Source organism: Rattus norvegicus, chromosome 3 (genome assembly GCF_036323735.1).
Source record: "Rattus norvegicus strain BN/NHsdMcwi chromosome 3, GRCr8, whole genome shotgun sequence".
NCBI lineage: Eukaryota > Metazoa > Chordata > Mammalia > Rodentia > Muridae > Rattus > Rattus norvegicus.
In genome coordinates, this window is record NC_086021.1 from 128783408 (window position 1) to 128801547 (window position 18140).

An 18140-nucleotide genomic window follows, 5' to 3' on the forward strand; every position below is an offset into this window, starting at 1 on the left:
AAGGTAGAGACTCCTCGATGACCTTCTGCCCTTGGATACTGCTACCTTCACACTCCAGATTAAACTGCGTTAGCAAGCCAAGAGAGGTAACACATGTGGTTCAGGAGACCTGTGCCTGCCTGTTCCATTCCACACCCAGTCATCTCACCACACCCTCCTCCTCTCTTTATATTCCCCTCCAGTCCAGGAACTGCCAGCTGCAGAGAAGGAAGAGAAGGAAGGAGAAACTCACCATTCCCTGCCCAACCCCAGCCCCACACCCAGAGCAATCAACAGGTAGGTTTTTCAGACACTACTCAGGAGTCTTTCGAAGAGCAAACAGGTTTAAGCCTGGAAAAGAGGAAAAGAAAGAAAAGATCAAAGGTGAAGTAGGGGTTAGAGTAGAGGACAAAAAAAAAAAAAAAATAAAGTAGGGCCCCCAACGAGAGGCAGGAAATAGCCAGGCTGAAGACTTGGGGGCAGTGAGAGTTTGGGAGACAGAATAGACAAGACAAGAGCTATTAGCTTTCTGATTCTTAGGGAATCCTTTCTCAGCCCTGCTGGGAAAGGATAGGTGTAGCGGGGAGTTCCCTGGGGCTCTTCCTGGTTCTTAGGGAAAGGTGACCTTGAGGCTGCTGTGTCTTTTCCCCTGAGCTCTCTCAGTCTTCCTCTTGTATCTGTTTATTTTGTGGTTTTTCTGCAGCTGCCTCTCCTGGGGAAAATGGAGAGATGGCGTGCAGATCGAATTCAGAAAAGAGGCTGGGCAATGTCAACCTCCCCACCCCCATCCCCAAAACCCAGAAAACAGACGGATTGGGTTTCAGATTAAACAGTGGGCATGAGCGAAGGGGGAGTTTTCAGGTTCCGGGGAAATCCCCGTGGTGCTGTCCTCTACTTAGTGCTGAAATCTGACCACCCTCATCCTTGGTGGGCGCCTGTCCCCAATCTCAGCGAGCGAATCTCAGGTCTTCCTAATTACCTGGTTAGTGCTACCCAACCCCACCCCCGCACACCTAGCGCGGTGGCAGGCCGGAAGGCGGAGCCTGAGTGAGCCCCACCCCTGGAGACTGCGGCTGGGGCCTCCCTCTGCTCTGGCTGGCCGCTTGCTTGCTGCGCTTCTCCTGCAGCCTGGTAGGCACTGGCTGCTACTTCAGCTTCAGCCTTCGTCGCGACCCCTATTTTGGCTCCAGTCTCCGACCCTGCTCCGTCCTCTCTCTACTTGGTTGCATCCTCCCTCCTAGTTCCAGATTTGCGCCAGATCCTGCTCCAAATCCGGTAGCCGCATCCCCAAGCCATGGCTGGTCCCTTCTCCCGTCTGCTGTCTGCCCGCCCCGGACTCAAGCTCCTGGCTTTGGCTGGAGCTGGGTCTCTCGCCGCCGGGATTCTGCTCCGTCCGGAATCTGTACGAGCGGCCACCGGTGAACGGAGGAGACTGTATCCCCCGAGGTATCAGAGCCTAAGATGCACGAGGTGGGGGCTGGGGATGATAGTGGTGATGATGGGAACCGAACGGGTAGAGAGGATGACCTGAGCAAAAGACAGGGCCTTGAAGACATATTTCTGTACAGTTTGGAGATCCCAGCTGTGTAGGAGGAACAGGGCCAAATCCAAAAGGGAAGAACATGTCTAAGGACATGTCACCCGATGTCACTGCCTCCCAGCCAGCTTTGGCTTTGCAAATTCTAGATTTACCCACTGCTCCAAATCCTTTTTCTTATCTGGACCCATTCTCCTCGTTCTCCTGAATTCTCCTGAACCTCTCCCCTCCCCCCCCATCTCTAATGTTGTGCTCACAAGAGAAAAGGAACTGTGTAGATATGGGGGAATTGAGGCAGTTAGAACTATTTGGAAAGAAAAGACCCTGGAAATCCCTAAAGAGATTATCAAGATTTAGCCTACCTCTAATTCCCCCTCCTTCCAACGAGCAAAGCCAGACAGGGCTCACTGGACAGCTCCCAGCTGACATCGGTAGGTCTAGTCTCCTGTGCACTCCCTCCATGGTTACTGGGTACCCCCTTCCCAGCGCTGAGTACCCAGACCTCCGAAAGCACAACAACTGCATGGCCAGTCACCTGACCCCAGCAGTCTATGCACGGCTCTGCGACAAGACCACACCCACTGGCTGGACACTAGATCAGTGCATCCAGACTGGAGTGGACAACCCTGGCCACCCCTTCATCAAGACTGTGGGCATGGTGGCTGGAGATGAGGAGACCTATGAGGTAGGGGGCCCCTCAGAAATCCCAGTTCCTTCCTCCCTCCCTCACGTCTGTTCCCTCGAGACTGGATTGTCTGTAATCAAGTTGTCTGACCTAGTGATATCAATCTACAACTGAAACGTAGGAAGGAGTTCCTTCTTTATAACGGCCTCTTCCTCTTAACTCCTTTCCAGGTATTTGCCGAACTGTTTGACCCTGTGATCCAAGAGCGGCATAATGGATATGACCCTAGAACAATGAAGCACACCACTGACCTTGATGCCAGCAAAGTGAGCCAAATGTGACACGTCCTATATGTTCAGCCCTGTGCACAACCTTCCCCATCTCCAATCATTACACCTGGTTTCCTGACTCATGGCTAGACTGCTGAGCTTTCAGATATCGATAAGGGAAAGAATTGCATATCTTGAAGAATAGCAGATAGGAAGGCATAATGGATAAGATACAGGATATTGGGGTTGAGGAGAATACGATCAAAGTACAAAACGGTGAAAGAATTTTTAAGAAGTGACTATGTCCTGGCTGGGTGTGGTGGCTCACACCTGTAATCTCAGCTCTCAGAAGGCTCAGGAGAGACACTCCCTCCTCCACAAAAAAATAAAATAAAAATAAAAATAAAAAAGCTGTATTCAAAGTGAGAAGTTTGGAGAAATGACCAGAATGTCTTCAGTTAGCATGCCTGTCCAATGTGCCCTTTCTCCTAGGGCCTGCTTCACACTCCCCCAGAGCTCCCGCCTATTGTGTTTCTGTGATTTGTATTCATTTCTCTTATTCCTCAGATCCGTTCTGGCTACTTTGATGAGAGGTACGTATTGTCCTCAAGAGTCAGAACTGGCCGAAGTATCAGGGGACTCAGTCTCCCTCCAGCCTGCACTCGGGCAGAGCGACGAGAGGTGGAGCGTGTTGTGGTGGACGCGCTGAGTGGCCTGAAGGGCGACCTGGCTGGACGGTACTACAGGCTCAGTGAGATGACAGAGGCTGAGCAGCAGCAGCTTATTGACGACCATTTCCTGTTTGATAAACCTGTGTCCCCATTGCTGACAGCAGCAGGCATGGCTCGAGACTGGCCAGATGCCCGAGGAATCTGGTACGAGGCCGATCCACCTGGTTTTTTGATTCCCTTTTATGTGCGACTTTTTTTCCCCCTCATCTATACCAGTTCTTGTCTCGCCTCTTGATCACTACACCTCCTGCCCTCAGGCACAACAATGAGAAGAGTTTCTTGATCTGGGTGAATGAGGAGGACCACACACGGGTCATCTCTATGGAGAAAGGCGGCAACATGAAGAGAGTGTTTGAAAGATTCTGCCGGGGCCTCAAAGAGGTTAGAGAAGGGTATACTGGGGAGCTGAATGGGAGGAAATGAGAAAAACCATAGAGCAGCGTAGGTAAATTGGCTATATCATTTGTCAGTCAACCCAGGGAATTTCTGATAGCAGGAAGGGTCGCTATCATGCTAGGATAATAGTTACAAACCAGGGCCATCCTTGGAAAACCAGGGCATGTAGTTAACTCTAAAAGTGGAAAGAGTATCAGTAACCGAAGGTAGGAAAGAAAGCATAATCTTTGCCAAGCAATGCAAAGAAGGAACCAATGACATGGCCAGCCAGTGCTGGGGTGGGTGGTGTGAGGTGGGATGTGCTGTTAAGGAGAACATTTGAGCCTGGACTGATGTAAGGCGTGAGAGACTGGTATGTTCAGGATACATCACCCAGTCTGAGCCAAGGTGAGCCTTGACTCCGACTCTATCTAGCATTGTGTCCAGGCTTTAAGCAGAAAGTGCTCAAGAGACTAGGGAAGACTGGGGGCTGAACTGTCTTAAGAATGCATGGTTCTTGGGGTTGGGGATTTAGCTCAGCAGTAGAGCGCTTGCCTAGCAAGCACAAGGCCCTGGGTTCGGTCCCCAGCTCCAAAAAAAAAAAAAAAAAAGAATGCATGGTTCTGGGTGAGAGGTGACTCTGCATTTCATATGGGCAGAGTTTCTATATTTATTCTGTGTTAGAAACTGCCAAAGGCCCAATCCTTAATGTATATTCTTGTATCTCCAGCTTTATTTTTGGACTTGTAAAGAAAGAGTGCTTCCCTTTTAGATTCTAGCTGGGAAGCTTATATTATTTTTGGCAAGGGATGGAGAATGTTCTATGAGTGCATAGAGAAACACCCTTTAATTATGTGGCTCGGTTTATTTGTCTATAAAGTTGAGGATTAAATGAAATAATGCAGGCAAAGGAATTGTTCTATAATAAGTGTTCGCTTCAGCACGTAAGAATCCCCATGCTTGTGATTCCTTCTGAGTTCAGGGAGCATCATCGTGAGGTAGTGGTCTTTGTGTCTATTGCCCTATCTCTTGCATCCCTAATAGTCATTATGGTGGTCAGGAAAGCAGGAACACCTGTTGAAGTCCCCGTCTTCTCACACATACCTGGGAATCTGGCTGTACCTTCTCATGTCTCTCTGCTCTACTACACATTCCTTTTACAGCTAAGAGTAGGCCCTCCTGCCTTATCACCTCTATCTGTCCAAAGGGACCCTTTGCTCTCTGTCAAAGACACAATGGATGCATGGGAAACCTCTGTCCTGTTTCCGACTTCTATTCATTTCCCAGGTCACCCTTAATGTATCACTATCTCAAGCTCCTTCCACAAACCGTCTGTCTGTCCACAAGTCTTATCAGTGTACATACAATGCAACATCAAAGTGTCCTTTCACAAACGATGACAGTAAATTGTAACAACAAAGAGCATGTCATTCATTGATCCTCTGTTGTTTCTCATTGTAGACATAGTTCTAGAGTGTCTGTGGGGCTAACTAAGGGGGACGCATCCAGTCCTGATTTTTCACATCCGAACCTCTGTTGACACAGGTGGAGAAGCTGATCCAGGAACGAGGCTGGGAGTTCATGTGGAATGAGCGTTTAGGATACATCTTGACCTGTCCATCTAACCTGGGCACTGGACTTCGGGCAGGAGTACACGTCAAACTGCCACTGCTAAGCAAAGTAAAGGATATGTGGGGTTGGGGGGGTGTGAGTGAGAAGGGGGGTTTAGATGGGGATGGAGGAGGCACTCTGAAAGGAGACAGTCACATGGGATTATGACTCGCTGCGGGCCAAGGACAAGGTGAGAACAGCCTCTGCCTCTGTTGACCTTCCCCTGACCTTTATCCTGCATCTAGGATAGCCGCTTCCCAAAGATCCTGGAGAACCTAAGGCTGCAAAAGCGTGGGACTGGAGGAGTGGACACGGCTGCCACAGGCAGTGTCTTTGACATCTCTAATCTGGATCGACTTGGCAAGTCAGAGGTGAGGTCTTATGAATTAGGTTAAGAGGTTGAGATAAGACAGTGAGCGAGCCTCAGGAATGTAATAGAATCGGAAGCAATGTCCTGGTTGAGTTGGGGAGGGGAGAGAAAACGAGTTTTCAGAGGTGGAAGATCAGTGCTGAAGAAACTCAGGTCAGGCAAGGTGGTGTGTGGTTTTCATACCAGCAGAGGCAAGACAGATCTCTGTGAGTCCCAGGCCAGCCAGGGCTACATAGTGAGATCCTGTCTCAAAAACTGAAAAAAGAAAAAAAAGACAGAAAGAAAAAGAAGCTCAGGTAAATTGTGGGAGGCGGAGGTCAAGGATCAGTGTTCTTCAGGTGGAGCTGGTGCAGCTGGTCATCGATGGGGTGAACTATTTGATTGACTGTGAACGGCGTCTGGAGAAAGGACAGGATATTCGAATCCCTCCACCTCTTGTCCACGGCAAACATTAACTCCCCGTTCCCAGCAGATGAATCAAGATTCCCCAGGACTTCTGCATATTTAACAGTGGCCCATTCTACTTGCCAAGGACCTGCCTCTCAATCCCTGTCCTAGTAAAGACTCCACGTTCTGTTGCAGCTGTCTGTGTTATTTCTATTGGTGTGGTGAGGAGGAAGTAGGAAATGAAAAAGAAACAGTGGGGTTATTCATGATGGCAGGAGAAGTATATGCCAGGAGCATGATTCTCAGGTGGGCGGAATGCATTGGAAATTTACCCATAATCCTTATCCGCTTACTGAGAAAAATTAGAATGCACTTCCCTTTACAATGTGTTCAGTATGATGTAAGTTTCCTCCCTCAACTGAAGAAACGGGATTATAATAGGTGGCCAAAAAAGCTGATGGTTAGTGTCAGAGCCCAGGAAGCATGGAACCAGTCACAGAGACCCCAGGCTGAGCTTCGACCTAGAATGAGATAAGGAATAGGAGGGAAAAAAAAATCACAGTCCCATTCCCCAGGAGCCTTTGATGCTTCAAAACTAGCTCTGTGGCTCTGTGTATAGACCCCTCTACTCCAGAGATTCTCCTGTGTGGGTTCTGAGGGCCAGACAGCACCAAGTTAGGACTTGGACTCTGGATCAGATGGCAACTTATTGAACTGTGCAGTTGATAACTTACCCCGCTGTTCTGGGATCTCCTTCCCTTCATGCTGGGCCCATGCAACTGCTCGTCGCTGCTCAGGACTCAGGTAGGCCATTTGCTCAGGAGTAACAGCTGCAGCCTGACCCCTGGTGAGACTGGATAACTGGATGGGGTTGAAGACCACCTGGAGGAAAGGACAGGAACCAGTACATCCATGTCACCCCATTGGGCCCATGCTCTCCCTGTGGTAACTCTAGGCCCCAGTCCACCAAAACTCACTGCAAACTTGGGGGCAGGAATGACAGAAATGGCAAGAGGAGTCAGGCCTTGGATCTGTCCCCGCAGTAGTGCTGAAAGAGCCAGGTCTGGGATGCCAGCTAGTGAAGGACGCAGAGCACATCTAACTGTCACAATCCATCCATGATATGGAAACCGAACCCTGACACCTAGTGACAACCAGTGGCCCAGCATCCCCACCTGCTATCGTGCCAATTTCAGTGAAGATCTCAGGCCCCCAGTTACTGACTGGGCCAAAGCCACCAGGCAACACAAGGAGATAGGCCAGAGCTTCCAGCTGTGCCTCAGAGCATGGGAGATGCAAGCTACCCAGGAAGAGGGCTGCTTGGCTGTGGGGCAGTAGGAAGAAGGGAAAGAATTCAGCTTCAGTGGCAGAGGCTGACGTCATGAGACGGAGGAAGAGATGGCTTCAAATGGACTCCCTTCCTTCATGGGGCAGCCCTTTCATGAGCCCATGTCCCCTACAGCACCACCACTCCAAACCTTCCAGGGGTTACCTAAACTCCCAACTGCTGATATGCTGTAACTCCTCTGGCCGCAATCCACAGAGTGTGTAGCCCAGTGCTGTCAGATAGATGAAGTCTAGATGGCTCACATGCCGACCACTCTGCCTTAGGAAACTGGAGACCACAGCTCGGAGCTGGGGGGAGCACAGGACAAAGAGATTAAATCACAGGGAATTAGTGGATAGAGAAAGGGGTCGGGGGGTGAGGGGTGAAAGGCACTAGTGGACTGTATTTCCTTGTTACTGACACTGAAAGATCCTATAGCTATGGAGAAAATCAAAGACACACCCTTGTCCTCGCAACAATGGAAGTGGAGAAAGTAGAGAGTACTAGGAACACACGACCTCAGACAGAAGTCGCAAAGGTCGTAAGGTCACTGCATAGAGGACTTCGAAAAGACAGAAGCTGACCGTGGTGACACACTTGTAATCCCAGAATTTAGGAGGCATGGGCAGCAGAACCAGGAGTTCTAGGCTATCCTCATCTTTGTAACAGGGTCAAGACGAGGGTGGGCCACCTAAGACCTTGTCTAAACAAACAAACAAACAAACAAACAAAACCGAAAAAAATCAAATCAAGAAAGATAGGAAGAATGGCCAGAAAGGATCACAAGAGAAAAATCCCTTGGGTTTGGACAACTGAGAGGACTAGGGGTACAGGATGTATGTCTGGGCAAGGCAAGGAAGAGAGAAGGTGGTACCTGGACAGAACTCCAGCCATCTATTTGCCCCAGGCTGCTCAGCACACCCCAGTCCACCAGGGTAAGCTCCTGCAGTTCCCGTTCTCCTAGACCTATCAGGAGACGGCCCAGCTGCAAGATCTGCTCAGGACGGAATCCTCGAGGGGGACCCCACAACTAGGAGGAAGACAGCAATCACGTGAGTGGGAAAAGCACTGGACTAGGCATCAAATGCTGGGAGCTGGACTTCGGCTGTGGGACACCGGTCAGATCACTCCCCTTGTTTTTAGTTTCCTCTACAGTAAGATGAAAGTTTCTCGGATTCAGGGGTTACTACTGAAAGGCTTCCAGTCCATGAATTTTAAACTTTATAGGCAGCAGACGCCGTGAGGTACCTGCTGAAGTGAAGAAGCCAAACTCAAACTTCAGAGATTCTTAGTCTGGCAGGGGCCCCAGCAAACCTGCCCCCTGGACAATTTTGATACACATTCAAATATAGCACCTCTATCCACTATACTACCCTTCCTTCAATATTGATCCCCTCTAACTCCCTACTTATCATCCAAACCCCTCACTTTCATCATTTCCCCACCTCTCACCCAATCTTCCATTCCCTTGTGTCCCATATCACTCAACTTTGCGTTGTCACCCACATGGCCCCATCAGTCTCTCCATCCCTAACCTGCTTGGCCTTGCCCATGGCTGCCTGTAGTTCCTCAGGACCAAGTCCTGGATCTCCAGCAAATAATGACAGGCAGTCTTCAAAGTCTGAGAGTTCCATCTCTGCGATCTGTGTCGCAGACCAGGCTGCTGGGAAGGTTCCCCGTATGTCCGCACAATTTGGTACAGGGTCTGACGGAAGAAGGCAGACACAAAGAGTCAGTGTGATACTAAATCATGCCTACAGTGATAGTCATAGGTCATCCAACCTTCGGGAGATGGACCGGTGAGAGCACCGAGGGCTAAGGAATGGTAACAATGAGAATTTGAGGATTCATGGGGTATCTGAGCAAAAGTGACTGGATTCAAGGCCATCCTGTGTTAAATAGAACACAGAGATTGCTCAGGTGTTTAAAGAAGAGCTGAGTTAGAACCCAGTCTCTAGCCTCATGATTATCTCCTTCTGTTTAGGGATTTCCCCAGGAGAAAGTGCCACATTTTGCCAGGCTCAAAAGAACAAGAAAATAGGATTCTGGGCTAAATTGCTGTTTTGTTTTGTTTTGTTTTGTTTTGTTTTGTTTTGTTTTGTTTTGTTTTTGAGATAGGATTTTACATAACCGAGGTTGGCCTTAAATCTGCTATGTAGCTAACGCTGACCTTGAGTTCCTGATCTTCCTGCCTCCACTATCAAGTGTTTGGATGACAGGTGTGTATACCACCACACCCGACTTTAAACATTTAAGGGGTTATAAACTGCCAGGATTATAGACCCTTACAACCAGAAGAGACCTTGAATATCATCTTGTAACCCTTGATGACCAAACCCCAGAGATTAGGAAACCTGCTCAGAGACAGCCTACTAAGATCCCAGCTTCCCGCCCTACCGTGTTGCTTGTGGTGGAACCAAGGGCCTTGTAAATAGCAAGCAACCACCAGCCACCAGCAGCCACCAACAGTCACCAAGCCAAGCCTCCAATTGCACTGTTTGTTCTGACACCTTTTCTCACACAGCCTCATGGGCATATGAGTATTTGGGGAGTGTCACCTTGGAGACCCTCAACAGCCGGATGAACGATCCCAGCTACCAGAGCGGTTTTCTTGTGGGCAAGCTGTGACTTCCCACACAGATGTCCCACTCTGCTCTGCTCCCAGCTCTGCTGCTTTCCCAGAAGTCGCTCCAGGGTCTCTGGACCCAAAGCTTCCTGCAGGACAGAGAATAGAGGAAAGGAAAGGCACCCTGGCAGTCAGGGCCAGGCGCTCTAATTTCCAGACCCTACCATCAGATGTGGGGGCTCATGCCTGGAATCTCAGCACTCCAGATACTGAAGCAGGATTGCCATGGATTTTAAAGCCATCCTGGGCTACAGAAGGAGCCACTCATTTGTGGCTGCCACAAACAACAAAATTGAAAACAAAAGCCATAAACAAGTCCTGCCTTTGTTTAGCAGTCCTGCCAGAAACAAGTTGTACCTCCCCCATGAGCTAACCCTCCATAGCCACCCCTCAGTCTCCTTGTTCCTTCACCTCACCCTGGGGATCAAGGAAATGGCCTCAGCAGACAGAGTGAATACTAGGCGTCCAGCTTGCTCTATTTCATCTCGGCTCCACAATTCTGGTTTTCTAGGGGGACGGAAGGGACAGCATAGAGTTGAAGAAACTGTGAGGACTTTGACATGCTGTGACTGGGGAGCCAGGGTACCTTAAAGCATGTGGAATGGGATACCACTCTGGCTGATGGTCAAGGACCTGGGCATAGGATGTTACCAAAGGACCATACCCAAGAACAGGCTCCTGCAACAGCAGCCATCCCAGCTCTGTGGCAAATGTCTCTCCTAGGCAGAAGCCCTGCAGCTGACTGAGATGAGACAGTAGAATGGGTAAAGGGATCCGTCGTGTGCTGTCTATTCCCAGGAATCCAACCAAGGGGCCCAGTGTCTCCAGCACTTCCTGGGAGATTGGGGTCTCCTTTGGAGCCTGGAGAGGGGCATCAGGCCTTGGAGAATGCACCTGACTTGGCGTACCAGACTCTTCGGTCAAGATACCAAGTCCCTTGACCCTCCCTCTGCTTCTACCCCCAGCTTGGCCCCTGTGAAGGCCATCGATCTTGTTCACCGCCTTACACAGTGAATGAGCTCAGACAGAAGCGACAGAAAGACTCAGAGGCAGAACCCAAAGGATTTCTTAGACTCCGAGGGACACAAACATGAAACATGAAGCAGGTTAATCAAAGAACCGAGAGGCAGGTCTAGAATGCCAGTAGGTAGATTAGCAGCCTAGGACTTGGGCCTAGAAGTGAAAGAACACTATCTGAGGAGCAAGGATTGGCAAAGGCAGTAGCTCTGGGTCTGGTGGGGTTGACTCTTACCAGGGCTTTAAGTGCTCGTTCTGCCAAGGCTGCCTGGTGGAGTGGGGTCAGTGCCAGCAGCTGCTCTGGAGCGCCTTGGACCAACTCCACCACCAACATAACGGAATCATTGGACAATCTGTCCATCAACTGGATCCTATTATTGAAATTTGGCAGTGGTGACACTCAAATGGATCTGAGCCAAGCTGAGATGGGCTCATCAAGTCCCGCATTCCTAATATCAGACCTAAACCTGTGACTCAACGCAGAACTGACATCCCATAGTCCTGATCCAGTTCACACCATGTGAAGGGACAGCAAAGAGAGTGGCTATCTCCAGCTGTCTTTAAAAACAATCCTATCTGATGTGATGGACTTAAAAGGCCCCTACATTAAACACTGTTCAAATCTCTTATCAATCTTTCATAAGGGAGGAACTTCAGTTTTCTGATTCATGGTCTTATACCTCAATTGGGCAATTGGAGTTCTTCATTACCTTAGAGAACCAACATAGTTAAAGAGATTTAAACGGCCTTTAAAAAAAGCAAAACAGAACTGAACAGAAATCAGCAGTGGTACCTGTCTTCTACATAAGGTCAAGTGTCTGAATACCAAAACCTACAGGAAATCTTGCAAGCAAACAAGCATGGGTATTATCTGTTTCCACCATCCTCACACCTCCAGGAAGTCTTTAACTCAAGCCTTTTTCTACTCTCACTTACAGCTCAATGGCAAGGGGCCGGGAAAATGAGGAATGAAGCACATGGGTAAGGTCCTCATGAACTAGGGGCTGGAGAGATGGCTCAGTGTCTAAGAGCACTGGCTGCTCTTCCAGAGGACCAGGGTTTGATTCCCAGCACCCCTATGGCTCACAACCATCTGTACCTCCATTTCCAAGGGATCCAACATCCTCTCTGGTCTCTGTGGGTAGTAGGGATATACTTGGTATATAGAAATCCATGCAACAAAATACTAATACACATAAAATAAAAGAATAAATATATTAAATCTATTAATTAAATATATTGATAATAATATAAGTAAATATATTAGTAAATATATTTGATATATTTAGTATATAATATCTTTAGTATAATATAATTTAGTAATGTATTTAATAATAAATAATAATAAATTATTATTAAAGTTTTTTTAAGCATATGTCTTTAATCCCATCACTTTGGAATCAGAGACAAGTGGATCAAGAGTTCGGGGGGGGGGGGGTTGGGGATTTAGCTCAGTGGTAGAGCGCTTGCTTAGCAAACGCAAGGCCCTGAGTTCGGTCCCCAGCTCCGAAAAAAAGAAAAAGAAAAAAAAAAAAAAAAAAGAGTTTAAGGGGCTGGAGTGATGAGTCAGCGGTTAAGAGCACTGACTGCTCTTCCAGAGGTCCTGAGTTCAATTCCCAGACTCACAACCATCTGTAATGGGATCTGAAGCCCTCTTCTGGCACGCAGGTGGACATGCAGATAGAGAACTCATATACGTGAAATAAATAAATCTTAAACAAAGAGAGAGAGAGAGAGAGAGAGAGAGAGAGAGTTCAAGGCCAGCCTGTTCTATACTGTGAGTTCCAGACCAGCAAGAGCTATGCAACACAGTGAAACCCTTTTAAAAATGGTTTAAAACTTAAACTCGAATGTCTGGGATGGAGGGACCTTAGCTTGCCTACTCTTTTCTCCAATTCGTACTTGAACTGGCTCTCTAACATTCCTTCCATGGGATCATCCAGCTTAGATTTAGATAGTATAAATGATCAGAAACTCACCACTTCAACTGTATTACATTGTGCAAAAAAAAATCTGATTCTTTTTACCTTGTTAATCCTAGTCTTGCTTCCATAGAACCACTCATAAATAAGCCTATACACTTTCCATTGGGCACCTTCTCAGGGATTTGAGGGTTTTAAAGCACACTTTATCCCCCACCCCCATCCACTCCTCTGAACATATTGAAAATATAGTCCTCTAATCAAATTACAATCCTCTAAGACACAAATAGACCATTTCTTCTTTTATTTCAGTTACTATATATCCATTAGTGTAGCCTAGACTTTTCCTAAGTTCACCTGATAGCCACAACACAGTATTAGCTTCCCTGTACCAGGATCAGTCTTGGGACCAGACAGACTCACAAAACATCTTTGAAAGAGTCCTGTTTGGGGCTGTATATGATGTCAGGGAAACATTAGATAGAAAGCTACCTCTTCTGAGTATTTCCCAAGCAGGGAGCTTTTGCTCCAAGGTGAGTACCCCAAGGCCCCTGCATCTCCAGGCAATGCACTTACGGCAAGTCCAGGAGTAGCTTAGTGTCAAGCTCACTCAGTTCCGGCCCCAGGGTGGTCAGCTCTGGCTCTGGCATTGCCATCCTCCGCTGTAGCTCTGCCCAGATACAGGCCCGCTAGGAGCATAGGGTAGAGAAAGCAGGATCAAGACAGAGCTGAGCATGGCCCCTGAGGTTCTAAACCCAGGGTCCAAGCCTCCCACTAATACCTAAGTCGCCCTCTCACCAGGCTCTCTCGAACACCAATGGGCAGTTGGTAGAGCATGTGTACCACATCAAGGAAGTCTACCATTGAGCTGATCTGCTGCAGAAACTCACAGGACATGCCTCCTGCCAGGTTGCCCAGAGCCCTGCGGACATGTGAGTGGGAAGACGCTCTTTAACACATGTAATGGCCTGCCTGATCCTCAATATCAGCGCTCTCAGCACAAAGACAGATGTTCACTGATAGTCCTTTGCAGCTTGTGAAATGTTTGTACATAGATAACATCATTATCTTTCCACAGCATCATCACTGTATGGCAGTGAGAAGGGATATTCTTAACACCAGTCTACAAGACGTAAGTTGAGACTCGAGCTATGTCTTCAGGTTCCAAAGCCCCTGGTTCTTTTACTATCGGTGTAAGTAAAGTGATATGTACTTCTTTCTCTAGCAGCTCTAAAGTCACCTTGAATTAAATTAAGAACAGCAAATGTCTATTGGGACTTTCTACTAGGCCAAGTGATGTGTTAAAAGTCTTATGTGCCTTAATCTCATTCAATCTTTGCTAGAGCTCTATTTTAATTCTTATTATATAAAAGAAAAAAATCTGAGGCTTAGAGTGACTAAGGGTCTTGACTCTTGGTAACAGGGTTGACATGGGACTAAGTTTTCTGAGTCTCACAGCAGAACTGGGTAGCTGTGGCACTGTGGCAAGGTAGGAGGGAAACAAGAACACTATCTTTTTTTTTTTTACACCAGAAGAGGGCATCGGATCCCATTACAGATGGTTGTGAGTCACCATGTGGTTGCTGGGATTTGAACTCAGGACCTCTGGAAGAGCAGTCAGTGCTCTTAACCGCTGCGCCATCTCTGCAGCCCAAGGACACACTTAATAACAGCGATGACAAAAGTAATGCCCGTCAGATGGAAGCAACTGCCCAGCACAGCTACTCACTGCAGACTCCTCAGGGTCAGGTTGGTGGGCACTTGCATCTTCTTCCAGAGAAACTGTGCCTATAAAGAAACAAAGGAGGGGGCTGCGGTTAAGAGCACTGACTGCTCTTCTAGAGGTCCTGAGTTCAAATCCCAGCAACCACACGGTGGCTCACAACCATGATCCAATGGCCTCTTCTGTCGTCAATGCCCTCTTCTGGTGTGCCTGAAGATAGCTACAGTGTACTCATATAAATATAATAATAAATAAATCTTTAATAAATAAACAAAAGGGGGGAGCCTGCAAACTCTACTTTGTGATTCCTACCAGCCCCCCCTTTCCCAAAGCCCTACTCTTTTCTGAGCAATCCTAGGAGAGAGAGAGAGAGAGACAGAGAGAGAGACAGAGAGAGAAACAGAGACAGAGATAGAGACAGAGAGAGAGACAGAGAGAGACACAGAGACAGAGAGAGACAGAGACAGAGATAGAGACAGAGAGAGACACAGAGACAGAGACAGAGAGAGACACAGAGACAGAGAGAGACACAGAGAGAGACACAGAGACAGAGAGAGACAGAGATAGAGAGAGAGAGACAGAGACAGAGAGAGACACAGAGACAGAGAGAGACACAGAGACAGAGATAGAGACAGAGAGAGAGACAGAGAGAGACACAGAGACAGAGATAGAGACAGAGAGAGAGACAGAGACAGAGATAGAGAGAGACAGAGACAGAGACAGAGAGAGACACAGAGACAGAGAGAGACACAGAGAGAGACAGAGACAGAGACAAGGAGAGAGACAGACAGAGACAGAGAGAGAGACAGACAGAGACAGAGACAGACAGAGACACACAGAGAGAGAGAGCGCCCACAGTGAGGAGACGACCAGGTATCAGAGCAAGAGCTGAGTCAAAGAAGTAGAGAAGACAGGGAGGGAGCTCTAAGGGCAGAAGAAAGAGTTACCTGCTGCTCAGACCAAGGCAGTTGCCGATAGAGTCTTCGGTTTGCCAGAAGAGCTGCAGTGTCCAGTTGTAGCAGCTTTAACGGGAGCAGGGGAAGCAGGCAGTCTGGCCAAGTGGTGGGGGTGGGCTGCAGGCAGTGATGAGTAGCAGTGTGGTGATGAGTGAGAGGGTCTGCACTCGCCCCCAGAGAAGGACAGAAAGGGATCAAAGCTAGGATGGGGTGGCATCTGCCATTTCAGCAAGGAATACTTGGTGTCCCCACACCTCAGCCCACTGTGGCTGTATTGTGCTAGTTAGACACCTGATGACCCCTAGCTTCTCTTAGCCTCAGTCTTCTCATCAGAATGCAGGAGGCTGGCCCTGAGTTTGACACTGGGAGTAGTGGGAGTACGCTGCTCTGCATCAGGAACTGGGATGCTGCCAGTATCTATGTGGGCACAGAGCTAACCTGAACCTTCAAAGCCAATGGAGGGGGAGTGTGTGAGGCAACACCAGGCAGATGAAACCACCCAGAACATAGAGAGGTACTCAGTTCAGAGATCTCACACGTACCTGACCAGGAATGCACACAGTTGTGCCGGCCCCTGCTGCACCCATATTTTTAACACCATCTTTTACCTGCACAAAAATTAGAACTATTTGTGTATGGTGTGTGTGTGGGGGGGGAGGTGTGTGGTGTGGTGTGTGTGTATGTGTGGTCTGTGTAAGTGTATGTGATTGGTGTGTGTGTGTCTGTGTGTGTGGTCAGTGTAAGTGTATGTATGTGTGTGTGTGTGTATGTATGTGTGTGTTTGGTGTGGGTATATGTGTATGTGTGTGTGTTGTGTGTCTGCAGTCTGTGTAAGTGTGTGTGTGTGTGTGTGTGTAAGTGTGTGTGTGTGCACATGTCTGCACGCTCCCTGGAAACAAAGATGTCTACCCCCTATATACCACCCGTCTTCTGCTTCTCTCTTTCTCCCTGTCCTCATACCCGAAAGGTCTGAAGCAGAGCTGCGATCTGGCAAGCTGAAAGCCTTGACAGTTCAGGGCCCAGGCAGGAACAAGCACCAACCAGAACTCGCTTAGGGATGGCCTGGAGTGTCTGGGGACTGAGACCTGGCAGGAGAGGGTGCAGGGAGCAGAGTTCCTCCAGGGACAGCTAAGAAACAAGAGAGACAAGAGGTCTGAATACAAGGGGCAGGACATTAGAGAAAATCAAGTAGGGAGGGTAGTAGCTATGAGGGGAGCTGAGAGGGAGGAGAAGGCCAATGCAGGAGCTGTGAGAACAGGCTACACAGCCCTCTAGGAGACACTGAGAACTTGTGCTACTCACATCATGCCTAGGAAGGAGCCTTCCAAACAACAGAACAGCCTGCAATGGGATGGAACAGGGACAGTTCTCAAGCCCCATCAGCCAAGTCCCAGACGGGTCCCTGGGCCTGCCTGCTAAAGCTTCTGGTTCTCTCTCAGCCACCACAAGGGCCAACCTGTCTAGGGGTCCTTCTGGAGTGGAGAAAGGGGAAGGAGGCATGCCTTGTTGACATATGGTTCACCCTCAGCGCTTACCCAGGGAAAGGAGGGGGTGATGACATCTCCACACAGGGTTCTCATGACTGGGGCTTAAGAGAGTAAGACAAGCTCACCTGGGCAGGTGTGACACTGGCTCCCTGTAGGGCAGGAAGCATGGCTCTAAGCTGGGGCTCTGAAAGCTCCTGCAGGAAGCGGAGGCCCAGCTGGGGAAAGAGAGGTGCCCAGACCCGCAGCTCTCGGGGGCTTAAGACAGTTCCTCCAGATGAACGCAACACCCCCAGAAGTTCATATGCTACCTGTAACAGGAAGACTTAGGACTGCAGAGAAAGGACAGCTGTATCCAGGATTGCCTTTCTGGACTTACCAAATGCACATCTGTATTTACCAGGGCTTGGGCTAGTACTGGATGGAAGCAGGCACAGGACCAGAGTAGAACAGGTTCAAGATCACAAAAGGTATAATAGGGTAGGGATAGGAAGCACAGGTAAGAGGCAAGAATGACTAGGACTCAAGAGTAGAGGTGACAGGGAGTCCACACCCCTGTGCTTGAGCTTGGTTGGTGCAATTGGGCAAGTTACTCACACAGTTCCTAGAGGAGTCTGGAGTCTTACAGATTTGTACCAAAGGGCTCACCCGTCCTTCTGGGCTGAGGGTCCCATTGGCCGCACATTCCAGCAGGCCCTGTTCTACAGGCCCCATCGGATCACTCAAGGGCACCAGACTCTGTAGCTCCTCAGGACTCAGGAAGCACGCGAGGGACCCAAGCCTGAAGGAGGCGTGAAGTTGGCCTCGATGTGCTTCCAGATAAGCACCCAGGCACCCAGCATTTGGTACACAGAGTAGGCATATAAACTAAACCAGGAAATGTGAGCACCGTATATCAGTTTCTCTCTCAGAGCCCCTCGCTCGCCAGGGCTCCTTGTTCTTCCTCTCTGCAATACTAGCCCTGCTTCTATACACCTCCACGTTGGTCACAGTCACTGATTCCACAGCTACTCACCTGCGCACCTGCTCCTCACCATCCTCTATGCTCTGGTTCACTAGGCTACGAAGCACGTGCCGGGCGTGTCCCGGCCCAAGACCTGCTACTGGCCAGATATCCTCCAGGGCCTGGATCTGAGGCAGGAAAGGAGAGGTGGGGTAACGGTGAGACAGGGACCCCACTAGGAGACGGTGCTACCAAATA

General features: G+C 48.9%; 2 protein-coding genes across 3 annotated transcripts in view; one reads left to right on the forward strand and one right to left on the reverse strand.

The window, feature by feature from the left end:
- Ckmt1 (creatine kinase, mitochondrial 1) lies at window positions 1-6078 on the forward strand. 2 transcript variants are annotated; one of them, XM_006234830.5, is made up of 10 exons: window positions 1-86; window positions 183-276; window positions 1221-1425; window positions 2003-2201; window positions 2372-2467; window positions 2978-3285; window positions 3399-3522; window positions 5062-5196; window positions 5373-5498; window positions 5836-6078. In XM_006234830.5, the coding sequence occupies exons 3-10, from the start codon at window positions 1274-1276 to the stop codon at window positions 5950-5952; spliced, it is 1257 nt and encodes a 418-aa protein (XP_006234892.1). In that variant the 5' UTR covers window positions 1-86; window positions 183-276; window positions 1221-1273; the 3' UTR covers window positions 5953-6078. The 2 variants fall into 2 exon arrangements, with proteins under 2 accessions (XP_006234892.1, NP_001012756.1); NM_001012738.1 differs by lacking the exons at window positions 1-86; window positions 183-276 and having other exon boundaries at window positions 1075-1425; window positions 5836-6076.
- The window catches only part of Strc (stereocilin), a 25957-nt gene continuing 10226 nt past the window's right edge, over window positions 2410-18140 (reverse strand). The window contains exons 10-30 of the mRNA XM_001080205.7: window positions 17955-18070; window positions 17588-17720; window positions 17068-17250; window positions 16758-16796; window positions 16416-16583; window positions 15998-16063; window positions 15447-15572; window positions 14506-14564; window positions 13575-13698; window positions 13353-13465; window positions 11090-11225; window positions 10502-10698; window positions 10254-10344; window positions 9770-9926; window positions 8747-8916; window positions 8086-8241; window positions 7377-7519; window positions 7060-7208; window positions 6862-6959; window positions 6619-6766; window positions 2410-6405 (exon numbers count right to left, since the gene is read on the reverse strand). Of these exons, the coding sequence (XP_001080205.2) occupies window positions 6317-6405; window positions 6619-6766; window positions 6862-6959; window positions 7060-7208; window positions 7377-7519; window positions 8086-8241; window positions 8747-8916; window positions 9770-9926; window positions 10254-10344; window positions 10502-10698; window positions 11090-11225; window positions 13353-13465; window positions 13575-13698; window positions 14506-14564; window positions 15447-15572; window positions 15998-16063; window positions 16416-16583; window positions 16758-16796; window positions 17068-17250; window positions 17588-17720; window positions 17955-18070 (2661 nt within the window). The 3' untranslated portion in view covers window positions 2410-6316. The remainder of the gene's footprint in view (window positions 6406-6618; window positions 6767-6861; window positions 6960-7059; window positions 7209-7376; window positions 7520-8085; window positions 8242-8746; window positions 8917-9769; window positions 9927-10253; window positions 10345-10501; window positions 10699-11089; window positions 11226-13352; window positions 13466-13574; window positions 13699-14505; window positions 14565-15446; window positions 15573-15997; window positions 16064-16415; window positions 16584-16757; window positions 16797-17067; window positions 17251-17587; window positions 17721-17954; window positions 18071-18140) is intronic.